General features: G+C 49.2%; 1 protein-coding gene across 4 annotated transcripts in view; it reads left to right on the forward strand.

Moving 5' to 3' along the window:
- The window catches only part of ATP13A4 (ATPase 13A4), a 69,516-nt gene that overhangs the window by 32,694 nt on the left and 18,219 nt on the right, over positions 1–18,603 (forward strand). Inside the window, exons 6-20 of one of the 4 annotated variants that reach the window (XM_032962363.2) lie at positions 527–607; positions 1,566–1,635; positions 1,997–2,131; positions 3,130–3,202; positions 5,830–5,961; positions 6,562–6,732; positions 9,576–9,733; positions 11,428–11,616; positions 12,147–12,208; positions 13,188–13,338; positions 14,856–14,948; positions 15,956–16,109; positions 16,608–16,713; positions 17,493–17,617; positions 18,080–18,223. In XM_032962363.2, coding sequence (XP_032818254.2) covers positions 527–607; positions 1,566–1,635; positions 1,997–2,131; positions 3,130–3,202; positions 5,830–5,961; positions 6,562–6,732; positions 9,576–9,733; positions 11,428–11,616; positions 12,147–12,208; positions 13,188–13,338; positions 14,856–14,948; positions 15,956–16,109; positions 16,608–16,713; positions 17,493–17,617; positions 18,080–18,223 — 1,844 coding nt within the window. Of the gene's footprint in view, positions 1–526; positions 608–1,565; positions 1,636–1,996; positions 2,132–3,129; positions 3,203–5,829; positions 5,962–6,561; positions 6,733–9,575; positions 9,734–11,427; positions 11,617–12,146; positions 12,209–13,187; positions 13,339–14,855; positions 14,949–15,955; positions 16,110–16,607; positions 16,714–17,492; positions 17,618–18,079; positions 18,241–18,603 lie in introns of those variants that run through there. The other 3 variants (XM_032962361.2, XM_032962362.2, XM_076070196.1) reach the window with 3 other exon arrangements.

The raw sequence follows: 18,603 nt of genomic DNA on the forward strand, positions 1-18,603 counted from the left end.
ATATTTGGAGGCCCTTTCCCCTCACAGTGGTGTGAGCAAGCAATTGCAGGGCTGCACCTTGACATTTTTACCTTTCTTATGAGCTTGGCCTTGTCTGCCAGGCAAGTGCAGTTGTCATCTGAGCTTTCCGCCAAGGAGTCTTTCAAGGTGGAGATTCCCCCGCGTGATATTCGCTCGTCTACAGTTGTATGATAATTCGTTTGATTCTAAACAACGTTGTACAATTTGCGATGCTCGTAACAAAAGAAACACGTGCTTGTCGTTAACATGACTAATAACGGTGGCGAATATTTGAACAGGTCCTGGCCTCCCCTAGGTCAACTCAGCCACTTATAAGTACCTGGTGCGATGTGTAAACATCACCACTGGGAAGACAAAGGCGGCTGGGCGCGATGCTGGCCACCCACCCTCTCGTGTGCCATGCCGGCCTTCATAGGCGCCCGCTAACAGCACTTTACCTAGCAGACTATATGGGAAATATTTGTCTTTGTCTGTATATATATAATATGTATTTTTATTTACGCAGTGGACTGGAGAATACCCTCACCTGTACGGAGATCCACGATCAATTTGGGAAGGGCCTCGATCAGTCGCAAAGAGATTTGAGGTATCCGTTTAATTTGTTTTGTACCTGTCACTGAATTCCAGTTAATTTTAACTCACAATAACCATTAGTGTCATTGTGCAGAATATAAAGAACAAAATAAGCAAGCATGCAATGTCTCATTCATGTCATCAGCCGTGATATATCCACTGCTGAATTGTTAATTGTGATGTTGCCTAACTTGTGGAACTGTCCCTTTTATTATAAATATCCCTCAGGTCTACCTTGCAAGGCAAGAGACTTTAGTCTCAATGAACTTTCACTTGGCTATATATTTAAAGGATGTATCGACGTAAATTACACATATGCCATTTGTTGAATGATGTAAATTGCAGTAATACCTCGATATTTCGGTTATTTGATCATTCATTATTGGGGATAATTCGGCACGGCTGCAATTTCAGCATACATACAGTGTTAGAAATTCGCCTTGAGCCGAATTGTCGTACCGAATGGGCCAATTTCGGCAGACACGTGGAGCGACGCCGCACACCACGACCAGAACAACGTCTCGGTCCTTTGGCGGCACGCGTGGTGAGCGTGAGTGCAGACCCGTCGCTTTAGACTTTACCTTGTTTGTGCACTCCGTGCAAGCCAACCACCTCGGAAATGTCGCCTTACACCGACATCAAGAAGTAATAGAAAGGGACTGAAGTAGAATTCCCTTAGTCTGCGAGACAAATCTGAAGTTGTGGATATAATTGATGCGGGGTGTGTGTCAATTCGTATGGTGCGTGTGAAGAGTTTGAAAACAAATTTTGAAAAAAAAAAATTTGGGGCAGGAGGCACTGGGGAGTACCATTGCAGATAATTCGGAATATTGGATAATTCAGCAAGGTCAGAGCCCCATATGTGTCGAATTAACAAGGGTTTATTGAACACATTTATGATCGTGAAATTGTCTCCCAGGTGCGGTGTGGTGTCGTTGGGGCTGATGTTGCGTGTTGCTCTCCGTTCCCAGGAAACTTGTCTATGGCCTAAATCTCATCGACATCCCAGTACCCCCCATGTGGAAGTTACTCTTTAAAGAGGCAAGTACTATCGGCGCATCGATGAGAGAATTGCACCACCAGGAGAGGTCAATTTCAAGGGAGAAAATGACAGGATAAGTTTTACGTGGTGTTGTAAATAAACAATACATTATCTTTAAAACAATGTATTCCATCTGAAAAGTAATAAATAAAAGTGTAATTTTTTTGTAAACTACATTTTGGAAGCATTATATCTGGATAAACACGGTGCCAAAGTAGATCATTTGGATGATCATATCTTCTTCACGTCGTTTGGTTAAGATGGCGATGGTGGCATTGCGACCGAATATCCTGTGGCTTTCTCCCCAAAGTGTGCGCGGATTGCGAATGATGAGATCCCGCGGTGTTTCCTTTCTGGCAGGTGCTCAACCCCTTCTACGTTTTCCAAGTGTTCAGTGTGTGCCTGTGGTTTGCGGAGTCCTACATGGAGTACTCGTACGCCATCATCGCCATGACTCTCATATCTGTGGGCCTCTCCATCTACACCGTGCGCAAGGTGATGAGATGGGCAGAGTGGCAACTCTGCTGGAGGAAGGCGGGGTATGCACGTAAAGTTTGAGGACATTGATGTTTCACATTTATTCCCAAAGAAAAAGTAATGGCCAGTGGAAATGGCAATCCCCACTCCTTGCTCCTTTTAATTCGCTTGGCGTTAAGCTACGACTCCTGGTCCGATGATTCTCACATGGTGATTCTGGAGGTTTGCAGAAAGATGACGCGAGTAGAGAGAGGACGATTGAAAGTTAACGCCTGGAGGTCACAACAGCAAGTGTTCGCCACGCAGTGTAACTGTGCTAGCTAAATCGCCCTGCGTGCAGCCGTTAAAAAACTGCGGAGGACTGAGTGTACACTGCAGCCTGACGCGCTCAGGAGCGGCTGCCACAGTGTACCGGGCAGAGAACAATGGCTGCCCCAAGTCACGTTCTAACCCTAACCGCTCGGGCACAATATATACTTATTATTTGCACATTCAGTTATTTATTACGTTTTGTTTACCCACGAGAGCCTCGGTGAGTCTTTTTCAGGAGGTGCTTGTCAAGTTTTTGTTTTACTTGCGGGAGTGCTGGGCAATGATTGCTACGTCTGTTCCAACTCAGAACAATTTGAGATGCATTTTTCACATTTGGACCATGACCGCCGGCACACGATGGCCTAGCCTTGCGAACGACAGGCGGCGAATGCGCTACCGCTTGGCCGCATCACTGCCGTGTAATTTTGCATGTGTGTATGTTGAATTTCTTTCGCGTCGTACGTAGCCAACCGCGCTCATTGGAGGTGCGGGGGAAGGACAACAAATGGAACACAAAAGACAGTTATAAAGAAATGAGATTTCAATCTACATTTAAAAGTGCAAAGCTCCAGTGGCGTCCTAATATCGGAAGGAAGAGCATTCCAGACGGCCGCAGGAGCGCATCTGAACATGTGCGATGCAGTTGTCTGTTTTTGTTCAATGGCCGAGGCAAAAGACGCTTTCTCTCCTTTCCCTCCTCCTAGCAAGCAGTGGCATTGAACAAGATGGTCAAAGAGCACAGCAACCTCCCTGTGACGATACTCGGAAGAGACGGAAGTAAGGCTTTGCTTTGTGTGCAGTGCAATGGAACTGAGGTGACTGTTCGTATTTGTTCGTGTGCCGTTGAAAACGTAATAATTTCCACTTTTAAAGTGATCGTGCTGTCGGCATGGTGTCACGAAACGAGGAATCCATTCGCAGCTTCATCAGAGCAGTGCAAAATGTCAACACAGTCTGCAAATTTTAACTTCTTAGCTGGGCAGCGGTGGCGATAATGCGTGCCTGTAAACCCCGCAATGTGGAGGTAGTGAGGAGGGTTTGAGGATCGGACGAATGGAAAAAAAAGTTTGTGAGACTCCCTTCTCGTGGGCAATACCCTGGCCTGCCAGCAGAATCATCATCATCGTCATCACGATCCATGGGCAGATAGCTCCGTGGGTGTCCATCTGCACATTTCGTCATTTGTTTACACCCTCCTGCCTTGTACTAATATGCTCACGCGCAGTGCCACATCTTTCTGGCAGGATGCAGTACAGCAAATTGTAGACTGATATCATCTGTCCCTTCTGTATTGGGTGGAACGTTGTCCCCTCGCATGCGTGTGTTTTCTGGGGTGCTCAGGTTTCCTCCCACATGTGGTACGAACACAAATTGGTGTGAAAAAAATCTTGATGTTCCAGAGAACTTTGTTTTTGTTGTCAGCTCACTGCCTGGCAGCCTTCCAGCTTGGTCTGCTGTTCCACAGCGATGGTCAGATGAAACCCCCGCATCTCCGATTAGCAAAGAAGTTTAACGTACAGGGACTCCTCTAATTGCGGTCATTCGACTTGTGAACTTTCATATATACGAACAAACCTATCCGTATGTCCAGTTTGCCTGTTCGGACCGGGAGTCTTAAGTTCAACCACCGTGCAATAGATGGCGGTGGTGGTATCTACATCTGCAGAACGTGAAGAACCGGTGGCATCTACATCTACAGGAGATTATGCGACTTTTAAAGCCATTCCCAATGTTTAGTGTGCACGCCGTACAACACGTTTGGTAATCGACAGGAGTAAAGTTGGACTTGCGAACAAATCGACTTAAGAACAGACCTGGAACCTAACCCGTTCGTAAGTAGAGGAGTCCCTGTACGTACATACTTACAATTTGTAGATACTTTCAGGTGTATATTTTTGTATTATTTTATCCACCCACACACAGGGGCACATTTTGCCATCGAGCCCTGCTATGAGAGACACGTAATTATTAATGTGACAGTCGAACAGATATTTGACATTCTCAGAGTTAGAAAATAGCCAAACTTAGTGAATTATCAAAATGAAATATGAGCGGGCCTGAGCCCATCAACTCATTGCAGTTGCCAAACCGGTTTGATCGTGGGGTAGCCGCCTGGATACTCTAAATACGGCGCGAAAGAAGTTCAACATACATACATACAAACATACATATGTTGCACGTCTAGTTTTGACACGGTTATAGTGAGACCTTGAGTTGACGTTCCCTGGATAGGCAAGATGGGTACCTCGCCTGGTGTACAGATAGTCGTGGGTTCGACCCTGACGCCTGCTGTATATTTGGAGTTTGCATGTCTCTCTCCCCATGGTTGCATGAATTTTCCTCCGGGTCCTCCAGTTTGTTCTTCCACACTTAGAAACACAGAGTATTTGGCTGCTATAAATGTCCACGTGATAAGTCACTTCTCTGAGCTATCATTTGTGGCCAGGTCGCTTCTGAAAAAAAGCTATTAAGCTCAGTCGGCGGCCTTACCTGGCAAAATAAAAAAAAGTTTCGTTTCATATTTAGGATAGCGCGTACTGTTTTATGTAGCTGATATTGCCTACAAATGTCAGTTGGCACAATACGTGGGCATATCATCTGTTTGGGAACGCTCTGGTGAACTGGTTGATGTGTAAATGAATGAATCTGCTTTCACAAAACAGGACGTTGCATGCCCCGCCGGGGCAAATATCGTGTTGCTTTTTCCGTTGTCAAGAAATAAAATTAGCAATTTCCTTACTATCCGTACAGATAAGACGATTAAGCTGGTGGAGTCCAGTGCTTCGCTAAATACAAGTAAAATTGTCTCCCTGCTCAGAGGGGTATTGGATGGTACTCGCCTAATTTTCTTGCCCTGAATCAGTGGTGAACAAAAAAATTGGCTTTGCACCACAAAGTGGTACTTGGACTATTATTTTTTTTTTTACGGGATAAGGCCCAATGAGCTATATAGATATTTTTCAGAAACGACCTGGTCACAAATAACAGCTCCACGAAGTGGCTTATCATCATGTGGAAATTTAAAGCAGCCAGATACTATAAACGTGCGATGTTGATGCTCTTTGTGGAGGGAAAAACCGGAGCACCCGGAGAAACATCTGCGCGACCACGGGAAGAGAGGCACACAAACTCCAAATATACAGCAGACGTTAGGGTCGGGATAAAACCCACGATCTCCTGTATACCAGACGAGGCCCTTAGGCGCCCTTATGTCAATCGAACCTCACGGGATGATGGGCTGAGTAGATTTCTTCTCATTGTGTTTTGAACCGCCAGTCCTTCCTCATTGTTAGCTAAGTACTTAACCTTAAACATAGTCTACGTGGCCAGATAAATAACAAAATAAGATGGGCTGTCCTCTGCGGCGCGGGAGTGACCGCAGCACGTGTGCGTGCTTCCCTCAGCCAGCAGAGACACGACCTCCACCGAGGTGGTGCCGGGGGACACGATAACGTTCCCCAGCAACGGGGGGATAATGCCGTGCGACGCCGTCCTCGTATCCGGCTCCTGCGTCGTCAACGAGAGCATGCTCACAGGTAAAGCTGCGGTGGCCTGGGCCCCCTCCGGCCCCGTGCGACTCGGCACAGTCGCGCACCGTATGCGCACACGGTCACGTCCTTGCGAGGAGGCAAAGCCCCCGTTTCTCGCCCGTTTCCGACGCTTTCAATCGCAGTTATCGCTGACCCTAGAAGGTAGCGATGCTTTTTGGCAGTTTGGTAGTCAAGAAACCCTAATCGTGAACTGCCATCCAAAGACTCATTAAATTCTCCAAATCTGATGACATCATCTGAAACCTCGTTGCCATTGAGCACATAGATGTAGAACTTTTGCTGCACCACCCTCAGCCGCATAGCTCGTAAAACCCTTACGACAACCTGTGCATGCATGCTGACCTGCCCATCCAAGCGCAGTGCAGGCTCGGACCTGCGTGGTATGGCGCGAGATCTGACGAGAGAGCGCCGGGAAGGGCGAGCTGGGGCGGGCACGGCTGGGGGGGGTGCGGGCAGGGGGGCCGGTGGGGGGGCGGCGTTCCCCCCGGTGATCGGCTCCCCGCGGAACCCCCCGCTGCGCCGCGTCGCCGTTTTCTTCATCGTCGTCGTCGTCCTGACGACTCCTTTGCCGCGCACCACCTCCAGGCGAGAGCGTCCCCGTGACCAAGTCGACGCTGCCGCGCCGCGAGGGCGACGCGCCGTGGGTGAGCGCGGGCGCCGAGGATTTCCGCCGCTTTGTGCTCTTCTGCGGCACGCGGCTCATCCAGACGCGCCCCGGCGCCGCCGACAAGGTGCTCGCCGTGGCGGTGAACACAGGTAAAGCCGGCACCGAGATGCTCCTCCGCTCCTTCACCCTATCAGATTAGATGTGGTTTTTTTTTATCTTAAACAAATGAAAAAAAATCGGCAGCGTTATCCTATTGACCGCGTGCCAATCGCGGTCGCTAATCGACGGAGAAAAAAATAAATCCACGTTCCAGCCAGGCTACGTGACGGGTAACCAACTTCATCCGGGGGGGGGGGATTAGAAAGGTTTTGTTGTCGTTGTATCTTTTGATCTTTTTCACCAGTTTTACCCCAATTTGATATGTCTTGAGATGGAGCCTCCATTCAGACTTCTTGCGGACCAGTGCAGCCCTCTATGTTAGAGAGCAGCTCGCGGGAGCGGATGTCACATGCGCTACCTCTTGAGATCCCTTAAAGGAGGGACGTCTGGCCATTAGAACCTGCCCTTCGTCGTGTGACGGTCAAACACTGTCTCTGGTGTAGGCCAGTCAGTTTCAAAGACAATGCATATATTATCAGAGCGTGTTTGTTTGCAAGTTCACGACAAGTACGTCTGGTTAATGCAGACTTCATGCCTTGCAAAAGGTTTCTATTTGTTGTTTGAACATCTTAACACCTGTTTTATTGCCAGAAAGGGTTTAAACCTGGTCAAACGCATACATTTGTTTTATTTTCACAGCTGGCTTTTATTAAAATTAAGTGCAGGACAAAATTGTATATGATTTATTTTTTATCCAATCATTGGGGGCTGGGATGAGACTACGAGGTACCTGGTTAAGTCATACAGTGAGGGAAAAAAGTATTTGATCCCCTGCTGATTTTGTACGTTTGCCCACTGACAAAGAAATGATCAGTCTATAATTTTAATGGTAGGTTTATTTGAACAGTGAGAGACAGAATAACATCAACAAAATCCAGAAAAACGCATGTCAAAAATGTTATAAATTGATTTGCATTTTAATGAGGGAAATAAGTATTTGACCCTCTCTCAATCAGAAATATTTCTGGCTCCCAGGTGTCTTTTATACAGGTAACGAGCTGAGATTAGGAGCACACTCTTAAAGGGAGTGCTCCTAATCTCAGCGTGTTACCTGTATAAAAGACACCTGTCCACAGAAGCAATCAATCAGATTCCAAACTCTCCACCATGGGCAAGACAAAAGAGCTCTCCAAGGATGTCAGGGACAAGATTGTAGACCTACACAAGGCTGGAATGGGCTTACAAGACCATTGTCAAGCAGCTTGGTGAGGTGACAACAGTTGGTGCGATTATTCACAAATGGAAGAAACACAAAAGAACTGTCAATCTCCCTCGGCCTGGGGCTCCATGCAAGATCTCACCTCGTGGAGTTGCAATGATCATGAGAACGGTGAGGAATCAGCCCAGAACTACACGGGAGGATCTTGTCAATGATCTCAAGGCAGCTGGGACCATAGTCACCAAGAAAACAATTGGTAACACACTACGCCGTGAAGGACTGAAATCCTGCAGCGCCCACAAGGTCCCCCTGCTCAAGAAAGCACATATACATGCCCGTCTGATGTTTGCCAATGAACATCTGAATGATTCCGAGGACAACTGGGTGAAAGTGTTGTGGTCAGATGAGACCAAAATGGAGCTCTTTGGCATCAACTCAACTCGCCGTGTTTGGAGGAGGAGGAATGCTGCCTATGACCCCAAGAACACCATCCCCACCGTCAAACATGGAGGTGGAAACATTATGCTTTGGGGGTGTTTTTCTGCTAAGGGGACAGGACAACTTCACCGCATCAAAGGGACGATGGACGGGGCCATGTACCGTCAAATCTTGGGTGAGAATCTCCTTCCCTCAGCCAGGGCATTGAAAATGGGTCGTGGATGGGTATTCCAGCATGACAATGACCCAAAACACACGGCCAAGGCAACAAAGGAGTGGCTCAAGAAGAAGCACATTAAGGTCCTGGAGTAGCCTAGCCCGTCTCCAGACCTTAATCCCATAGAAAATCTGTGGAGGGAGCTGAAGGTTCGAGTTGCCAAACGTCAGCCTCGCAACCTTAATGACTTGGAGAAGATCTGCAAAGAGAAGTGGGACAAAATCCCTCGTGAGATGTGTGCAAACCTGGTGGCCAACTACAACAAACGTCTGACCTCTGGTGATTGCCAACAAGGGTTTTGCCACCAAGTACTAAGTCATGTTTTGCAGAGGGGTCAAATACTTATTTCCCTCATTAAAATGCAAATCAATTCATAACATTTTTGACATGTGTTTTTTCTGGATTTTTGTTGTTATTCTGTCTCTCACTGTTCAAATAAACCTACCATTAAAATTATAGACTGATCATTTCTTTGTCAGTGGGCAAACGTACACAATCAGCAGGGGATCAAATACTTTTTTCCCTCACTGTACATGCATACTTGTTCCTGAGGGAGGTACCTGAGTGGTACAGGGATTCATAAGGCCCATGTCATAGACACTGAGCTGGCACTGCTGAGACCCTGGGTTCATGTCCATGTGTTGGCCACCCGTGATGGTATAACCAGATTCTCCACTGTAGGGAGTTCATGGTGTAAGCCCCCGGTCAGCAACGAGCACGTGAAACAAACCAAAACGAAAACAAAACGGATTGGTGCACCGCTTGCTAGCCGTGACAATTCTGAGTGGGACATGATTGTGTCTCGCGACTTGTCTGCCGATGGAGCGACCGGAGTTGGCTCGGAGGAAAAAGGCAGCCAGCCGTGTGTCCATATTTCCTGCAGCAACTCGGTCGCCGTGTAAATTGACCAGACACGTGTAACCCTGTAGATGAGCGTGGGTGTGCCATGCCGGTTCGTGTGGAGTCGCCTGACCCATGCCCTGCTCACGCCCCCCCCCCCCCAACTCCCTCCTCCCAAGGCTTCTCCACCAGCAAGGGGAAGTTGGTGCGCTCCATTCTCTACCCCAAGCCCACCGACTTCAAGCTCTTCCGCGACGCCTTCCGCTTCCTCATGTCGCTCATCGCCGTGGCGCTCGTGGGAATGATCTACACCGTGGTCATCTTCTCGCTCAGTGGGGTGCGCTCGCCGCTCTTGCGTGCACGATAGCCACGTCGCGTTGGGGCCGAGTGGGGATAGAGCGCGGTGCTGGGCCCAGTGAGATGTATCACACTGGGGTGAGATGTCAACGACCTCGCCTGGTATACAAGACATCGTGGGTTCGATCCCAACCCTGACGCTGCTGTATACTTGGAGTTCACATTTCTCTCTCCCCGTGGTAACGTGGACTTTTTCCGGCTCCTCTGGTTTTTCACTCCACATTCAGAATCAACATCACGTGTTTACAGTCTTTGGCTCCTATAAGTTTCCACGTGATAATCCACTTCATTGAGCTATCATTTGTATGTATCTTTTTTTTCCTATCTACGTGGCTATTTACGTGGCTTTACCGAAATACCCAAAGAATATATGTATGTATGTATGTATGTTGAACTTCTTTCGCACCGTATGTAGCCAACCAAATGGAGGTGCAGGGGAAAGACACACAAAAAGCAGTTCTAAAGAAATTAGTTTGCATTCCCCGGACTTGCCAACCGCAGATTCCTGTATACACGGCAAATTCTTTGTATCCCAGTTTACCAACTGCGGCCTGGAAATTTGAGTATCCGCAGGTAAGCACGGGTCAGCAACTCGCGTTTGTAAATGTCACGGCCGCAGGTCTCCTTCGTGCCACAGCGCCACCTGTGCCCACCTGTGGTGCTGCGCATCTTACCGACTCCGGCTCTCCGCCTGATGATGCTGGTTGTAATTACTGGCGAAACGTTGTACTCAAATTGTACATGTGGGTTTTACTCTCCAACACACCCGTGTGCTGAACTAGTAACGAATTGGCACGTTTTGTATACGTGACAAACCTTACTCATTGGCTGTGTCGGGTGGTGGCAGGTTTAATGACACATTTATATTTACATGATCTAACCCAAACATCTCTTATGAATAATATTGATCGCGAAAGCCTGCGTGTTAAGCCAGCTGTCCATCTGTTTTGTTGCTGACCCGTGCTTACCCACGGATACTAGAAATGTCCAGGCTGTCGAGTTATTTTTGAGCAGTGACCTGGCCACAAATTGAAAACACATTCCTTTAATCTGCTTTTTGTGTTTAGTTTGTTGTCCTTCCCCCGCACCTCTGCTTTTAGCATGGTTTGGCTGCATACGGTACGAAAGAAGTTCAACACACATACATATATACAATGAAGCCTCACTGAGTCTTGAGACTCGGTGAGGCTTCCCTGAGTAAACAAGGTCAATAATAGTACATTGCCAATGAACAATGCCATGTTTTTCCTTTCTTTCATACTGCATTTGAAAAGTAATGGATGAATTTGAAACTCTGTTAAGTTTGAAAAGCCATTGGATGGTTAACCGATGGTTAACATCTCCTGCAAAACATTGTGTGGGGCAATGATCGATGATGCGAGTGATAGGTCACGCACCTGCACAGTCACAATTAGACTCTAATAGAGACCCATACACTCGCATGAATACCCGTAGACACACACAGCGACCCGTCGAGCCACACTGGGACCCATTCTATACAATACAATGCGACGCCCGCATCGGATTGCACTTCACCGCAGCCACAACTTGGCGACTCCTGAATTCCACACTCGTGGTGGAAATATCCGGGACCTCCCCCACGCGCAGGACAATGCCAGCGGTCGTTTCCGATGAACGTTTGCCCCCACCCGATGATCATCGTTCCCACCGCAGACCGAGGCCGGCGAGGTCGTGAAGAAGGCCCTGGACATCATTACGATCGCGGTGCCTCCCGCGCTGCCGGCCGCCATGACGGCGGGCATCATGTACGCGCAGCGGCGGCTCCGCAGGGTCAACATCTTCTGCATTAGCCCGCAGCGCATCAATGTGTGCGGCCAGATCAACCTCGTCGGCTTTGACAAGGTGCGGCTCCCCGTGGCACTCAGGGAGAGTGGGGCGGCACGCGCCCGGTGTACAGGAGGTTGTGGGTACGATCCCGACCCTGATGCCTGTATATTTGGGGTTTGCATGTTATCCCAGTGGTCGTGTGGATTTTTCTCCGGATCCTCCGGTTTTTCCGCTCCACACTTCTAAACATGCGCTGAGAGCATTTGGTTGCTATAAATTTCCACATGATGATAAGCCACTTGGTTGAACTATCATTTGTGGCCAGGTCGCTTCTGAAATAGAGCTACGTAGCTCAGTGTTGTTAATGAATGGAGGTGGTTATGACGATGTTCATGATGCTGATCGAAGATGATGATGATGATGGTGGGTGGTGATGATAATGTTGATGATGGACCAGTGTATGGCGGTTCTTTCTGTGTATTTTAACACTTTGTGATGGAACTTTGTCCTGTGGACGTCTGTGTACTGGCAACATTTTGTATTGAGACCCTTGTGGATGGAGACGTATTGGGACTCGTGTGTGTGTATGTGTGTGTGTAATGAAGACAGGGACACTGACGGAGGATGGGCTCGACTTGTGGGGACTTCTCAGGGTCTCCGAGAACAGGCAAGCCAAACTTTGCTCCATATTCACGATTCGCAATTCAGCCTGCCCTCTGACTCGGCTCCCGTGCATCCGCCAGCCATGCTGCCCTCCATGTCTAAGCCGAATTCGAGATGATGAGTGGAGAGCTGTGTCTGGAATTACGCGATGGAGCAGTGGCGTTGTGGTTTGCACACGGCGCTACGAACCCGGCGACCCGAGTTTGAATCCAAGCCACGGCTAACGTCAGCGGGGAGTGACATCTGAACCGGTTCTGGGCCACCGCTTTGCCAACCCGCACACCGACCATCGCGGTGAAGTATGGTCAAATAGCCCCCCCATGGCCGACACGGCATGGGGAGCCCTTCATCCTGCAGTCCATTGACAAATAATACGTAGCAATTGCATATTACATAGTCATAGCATTCAAATAGTTTCGCACACTGTAACTTGGTTTTGTATTACCATTTGCACATGTTAATAACCATTCCACGTTTGCAAATGTTACCGGAGTCGTTTACATAATCACATGGGCGGAGTTTGTGGGGGAGAGGGGCATGGGGGGGGGGGGTAAATGCCCCTCCCCAAACTGGGCACCTTTATTAATTTATTTTCAGTACTTTACAATTATTTTTTTTTAATTTATTATATCCATCCGGGATTCTTAATGTGAGGGACAAAGCGAAACCCCTGCCCCCCCCCCCACCCCCCCAAATATAGTCAAACTTCGCCTATGCATAATCAGTTAACATTTAACCAATTCACATGTGCAACATGTTTGAAGCTCGTGTAAACGCGTGCTCCGAAGAAGGGGCCCCCACTGGCCTATCATGTCCTTTTGAAGGCCACGCGCAGCGCTGCTGTTGGCGAACGCGCCGGGTGGTTTTGACGCAAACTCCTCGCACCGACTCTTCGGCACCGGGCCCTTTGCGGGACACGGCGTGACGGCCGAAGTCACGTGACGTCGGGGCGGCACGCCCTCTCTCTCTGTGCACGCGCACAGATTCTGCGCCGTGGATCCCTACAAACGGGGCCGCGCCCTGCCGCGGGACGCGCTCTTCGACGCCATGGCAACGTGCCACTCGCTGGCGCTCATTGACGGAGCAATCCAGGGCGATCCTCTGGACGTGCGCATGTTCGAGGCCACGCAATGGGTATCCCCCCTCTTCATCCCGGGGTCTTTGGGTATCGTCATTAACTCTGCCGCTCGGGGTCCCTTGAATCACCGGCACACTGGTCTGTCACACAGTACTAATCGTTCATAATAAAGGTTTTTGGGTTAGATCGCGTTATTTATAAATGTGTCGTAACCCTCCACCACCCGACACGGCCAATCAGCAAAAAAAGTGTCACGTTGACAAAAGACAAATAATTCACTACTTTAGCCCACCGGTGTGTTGAAGAGTGAATCCACAACATTTACAGTTTGAGTACGACGATGATGCTGGATGTATTTACCAGCGAAATGTCGTACTCAAACTGTAAATGTTGTGGATTCACTCTTCAACACACCGGTGGGCTAAAGTAGTGAATTATTTGTCTTTTGCCAACGTGACACTTTTTTTTGCTGATTGGCCGTGTCGGGTGGTGGAAGGGTTACGACACATTTATAAATAACGCGATCTAACCCAAAAACCTTTATTATGAATAATATTGGTCGCGAAAGCCTACGTGTTAAACAGTACTAATCGTCCTTTACCTTGTATGCCTCTGCAAATGTGCACACGTTGGTAACATACAACGTTCCAAAATCCATGCAACAAAAACCCGCCCTTCTGCCAGCCATATCTTAGCCAAATCCTCCCTTAGCTAATTTACGCATTTAGTTTTTGCATCATTCTGAGCTTGTAGTGTATGGTAAGTACGTGTCATTTTATACATCCAAGTTTATGTTTGTGGGTCGTGAGATAGCTTCGGGAGTAGAATGACCAATTTATTAAACCATTTTTATTTTACCAGGTAAGGCCCCACTGAGCTGTGTAGCTCTTTTTACGAAGTGACCTTGGCCACAATTGGTAGCTCAACGAAGTGGCTAATCATTGGGAAATGTACAGAATCCAAACACTCTAAACGCATGTTGATTCTAAATGCGGAGAGAAAAGTCCACATGACCACGGAGAGAGAGAGACACCCAAACTCCAAATATACAGGCGTTACAATTCTGAATCGAACTCATGACCTCCCGTATACCAGGCGAGGTAGTTAACATCTGGTGGTCACCACTGGAACGGCGAGTGTCTTGGGACGTCCGGCAAAAGAAGCACTGTAGTGTTTGGAGCATTTGTCTCGGAAATTCGCAGGGCGTTTTAAACCTTCCGTCCGCGTCAAGCGGGCCCATCGTCCAGGATCAATCAAAACGATTGTTCGCGAGTCATTTCATGAGAAACCACCACGGTAGTTGCCCTCTGTGAATAGACTGGTCCCCTTTGCCTTCAGAATGTGGAGATTCCATGGCTGGCTCAGGGCCGCCAATGGAGATGAGCTTTGTTATGAGCTGAGAGACTCTTCAACTGTTTGAGATACAACCGTGGTTTAGGCCGTCACCACCGAATTATACACCTAACCGGGACTTTTGGCAACACCTCTCTTGCCTACGGGGCCAAGCTGCTTCATTGGGAACCTTTGTCAAGTGGCACTGCTGTTGCCCTTCCCCGTCTTCCTCTCAAAACAGGTCATGGAGGAGACGGACGAAGAGGTGTCGGTCGGCAAGCTCAAATTCCGTCCCATTTGTGTGCTGTCTCCACCAGTGGTAGTAGAGACACCGGTGACCATCACACTCACACACTCACGCTCAGCTGGGCTTTGTTAATCGCCCTGAGCCCTCTGATTGCTCAGTAGGGATGTTCCCCCAGAGTTTTTGGATTCATCCTAAGAAATTTTTAAATCGGGCTTAGGTACGATATTTTGAATGATGCGAAGAAGAGGATTGTTTTGGATTGATCCGTGAGTATGACGTCACAGCATGTGACATCACTCATCGCCCTTGACTTTCGTGTTTTCCCCCTCCCAAGAGCGCTGTAACATCACACAAAGTGACGTCACTTTTGTCAGCACAAATGCTTGTTCAATCACGAAATTAAAGGATCCGAAAATGCTAAATTTTCCTTATGAATATGAAAATCCAAAAAGTGTTTTGTTTTTGTTTTATGTCTGAATACTCATGCCAATTGCTTAGCATCAATACGTATACTTTTACACAGCGCTCGCTCGTAGTATTCAACAAAAAGCAGTCAGGTTTATTGATGATCCAGCGCTCACTGATTCACTGGCTCACCAGCGGTCAGTCGTCTTGTGATGCTGGGAAACACCCTGCTCCCCAGCGCTGCACCCTGCTCCCCAGCGCTGCACCCTGCTCCCCAGCGCTGCACCCTGCTCCCCAGCGCTGCACCCTGCTCTACAGCGCTGCACCCTGCTCCCCAGCACTGCACCCTCCTCCCCAGCACTGCACCCTGCTCTACAGCACTGCACCCTGCTCCCCAGCACTGCACCCTGCTCTACAGCACTGCACCCTGCTCCCCAGCGCTGCACCCTGCTCCCCAGCGCTGCACCCTGCTCCCCAGCGCTGCACCCTGCTCCCCAGCGCTGCACCCTGCTGCCCAGCACTGCACCCTGCTCTACAGCGCTGCACCCTGCTCCCCAGCGCTGCACCCTGCTCCCCAGCACTGCACCCTGCTCTACAGCGTGGCTCCCCAGCGCTGCACCTTGCTCGCCAGCGCTGCACCCTGCTGCCCAGCGCTGGTGACGCGTGGCGTGCCCGCGTGCCTCCCGCAGGAGCCCGCCACGAGCCTGGCTGTGCTGAAGCAGTTCACCTTCTCCTCGTCGCTGCAGCGCATGTCCGTGATGGCGCGGCTGGCCTCCGGCGAGGCCTGCGCCTTCATGAAGGGCGCTCCCGAGAAGGTGGCCGGCCTGTGCCTCCCCGACACTGGTACGCGGCGCACCAGGGGCATTCCCACAACAGAAACTGGAGGAATCTGATCAGCTATGAGGCTCTTTTTCACAGATGTCCAATTGGGGCACGGGGTCAGAACGTTACAACAACAACAATTAAAATAAAATTAAAACACGATAGGAGTGCAAAGTATGGGAAAGGTAAATAAATCAAATAAAACTCGACTATTTTATCTTACCAGGTATAAAGCCCACTGAGCTGTTCACTTATTTTTCAGAAGCGACCTGGCCACAAATGATAGCTCAACAAAGTGGCTTATCACATGTAAATGTAAATGATAATTTAAACAACAACCCGGTCACTGTTGACAGCCTTATGAGCGACCAACAGAAGAATATTCTTCTGTTGAGGTCGGTTTTTATCCGTCATTTATGGCTCTGACGGTCGGGTGCGTTTGGTCCGCGTCGCACGCACACGGACACCGCAAAACGTGCCGCCCCCCCCCCCCCCCCGTTCCCCCCGTGCACTTCGCAGTGCCATGCGATTTTGAGAAGGAGCTGCACAAATACGCGGCTCAAGGGTACCGCGTCATCGGCTTCGCCTCCCGGCAGCTCGGGGAGAACGAGCTCGGCATGGAGAGGTGAGCCCGGCAAGAATACAGCGACGTGTTAAGGTGGAACACGGTCACCTATCACCATAAGGCATCAGGTCTGCATTAACCACACTTGCTAGAGGGGTAAAAACTGGCAAACTAACATGCTTTGATAACAACGTATGCATTGTCCTTGACACTGATTGGTGGTACAAGTGAGACGCTCTCCTTTCATAGCCTTGTTTCACCAGTGTTAGGCCAAAGGGACGGAAAAGGTGAACGGCACATAGGCAATGAAAATATCAAAGCATGAATAGCTCGGGTCGAGCAGTTAAATCTACGGGGGACCCATTTTGCCATCGTCTTGATACTGGGAAAAAAAGGGTCCCGATTAAATTAACTCGCTTGCGTCTCTGGGTATTACGCAGGAACAGCATTGCATTGTGGTGCAGCCCTTGTAGCGATGGCGGAGAGAGGGTGGGGGTCGGCCTGGAGGGGGCTGAGCCTCCCCTCCCCACTCTGCTAGACTCATGTCGACTGGGCCGACACAATTAACTCGCCACACACACACACGAGATCTTGGCTTAATCGCAGGCGGTTGCCTGGATTCGAAACTAGGATCTCTGTAGTTGGCAGCTCGGTGCTCTTGAGCTCTGAGAGCCACACAGCCACCTCGGGGCAACATCGTTATTATTTTAAACGCGAGTCCGCGATGTTGCGAGGCCAACCGATCGCATTCGAGGCCTGGCGTTGTGAAAGCCGGTGGGGGATGGGTCGCGCGTCCTGACGCGGCGTGTCCTCGCTTGGCCATCCCCGGCCGCCCGCAGGGACAAGGTGGAGTGTGACCTCACGTTCCTCGGCCTCATGATCCTGGAGAACAAACTGAAGCCCGAGACGCAGGCCGCCCTGGAGGAGCTGCGGAAGGCACGCATTCGCACTGTCATGATCACAGGTCTGCACACCGTCGCTCACTCACAGCAGCGTTGCCGCACGTGGTGTCGATACCGTCGCAAATAAAACCTTGCCACAGCGAGCAACTCGTGGGCTAAAAAAAACGAAACCGAGCCATTTTTATTTGACCAGGTAAGGCCTGCTGAGCAATATCTCTTTTTCAGAAGCGACCTGGCCACAAATTGATAGCTCAACGAAGTGGCTATTTTGGTGTTTAAACATCTTAACACCTGTTTTTTTGTATTCTTGGTTCTTTCGGTAAAGTCACGTAGAAGGGAAACAATAAAATAATACAAATATACAACAATACAATATTTTTATTATTTTATTGTTTCCCTTCTACGTGACTTTACCGAAAGAACCAAGAATATGAATCCCTGCAGTCACGAAAGCTTTAAATCAAAACCTCCTGTTTTATTACCAGAAAGGGTACAATCCTCTTCTTAATCTTTTTTGTTCACAGGGGATAACATGCTGACTGCCGTGACGGTGGCGCGCACCTGCGGTATGGTGCCGCCGCTCCACGACGTTGTCTCGGTGATGGACAGGGAGTCGCCCAGACACCGGCGCCCGGACATTGTCTACGCGAAGATGGAGAAAGTGATCGGTGCCTGGGACACGAATGTACGGGGGGACGCCCCGCAGCCCCCCTTCCTGCTTGTCGCTCACATTTCAACGATAACAACTTTCTCCTCCTTCTTGGTTCTTTCGGTAAAGTCACGTAGAATGGAAACAAAGTAATAAAAATAAAATAAAATTCTCACAAAGAAACAGGTCTGTCCAGAGGACAGCGCTCGAGTTCACTCAAGAGAGGACGTCAACCGTGTGGAGACGGAGCGATGATCACGACGACGGCATTGGGAGCCCTTCATCCATGAGTTCACTCAAGCGCTGTCCTCTGGACAGACCTGTTTCTTCACCTGATGAAGGCTACTTGTGTTGTGGCCGAAACGTCGTGATAATTTTATTTTATTATGTTTAATTTTT

The sequence above is a fragment of the Petromyzon marinus genome, chromosome 28, assembly GCF_048934315.1.
Source record: "Petromyzon marinus isolate PM22_M1 ecotype Great Lakes invasive population chromosome 28, UKy_Petmar_22M1.pri1.0, whole genome shotgun sequence".
NCBI lineage: Eukaryota > Metazoa > Chordata > Hyperoartia > Petromyzontiformes > Petromyzontidae > Petromyzon > Petromyzon marinus.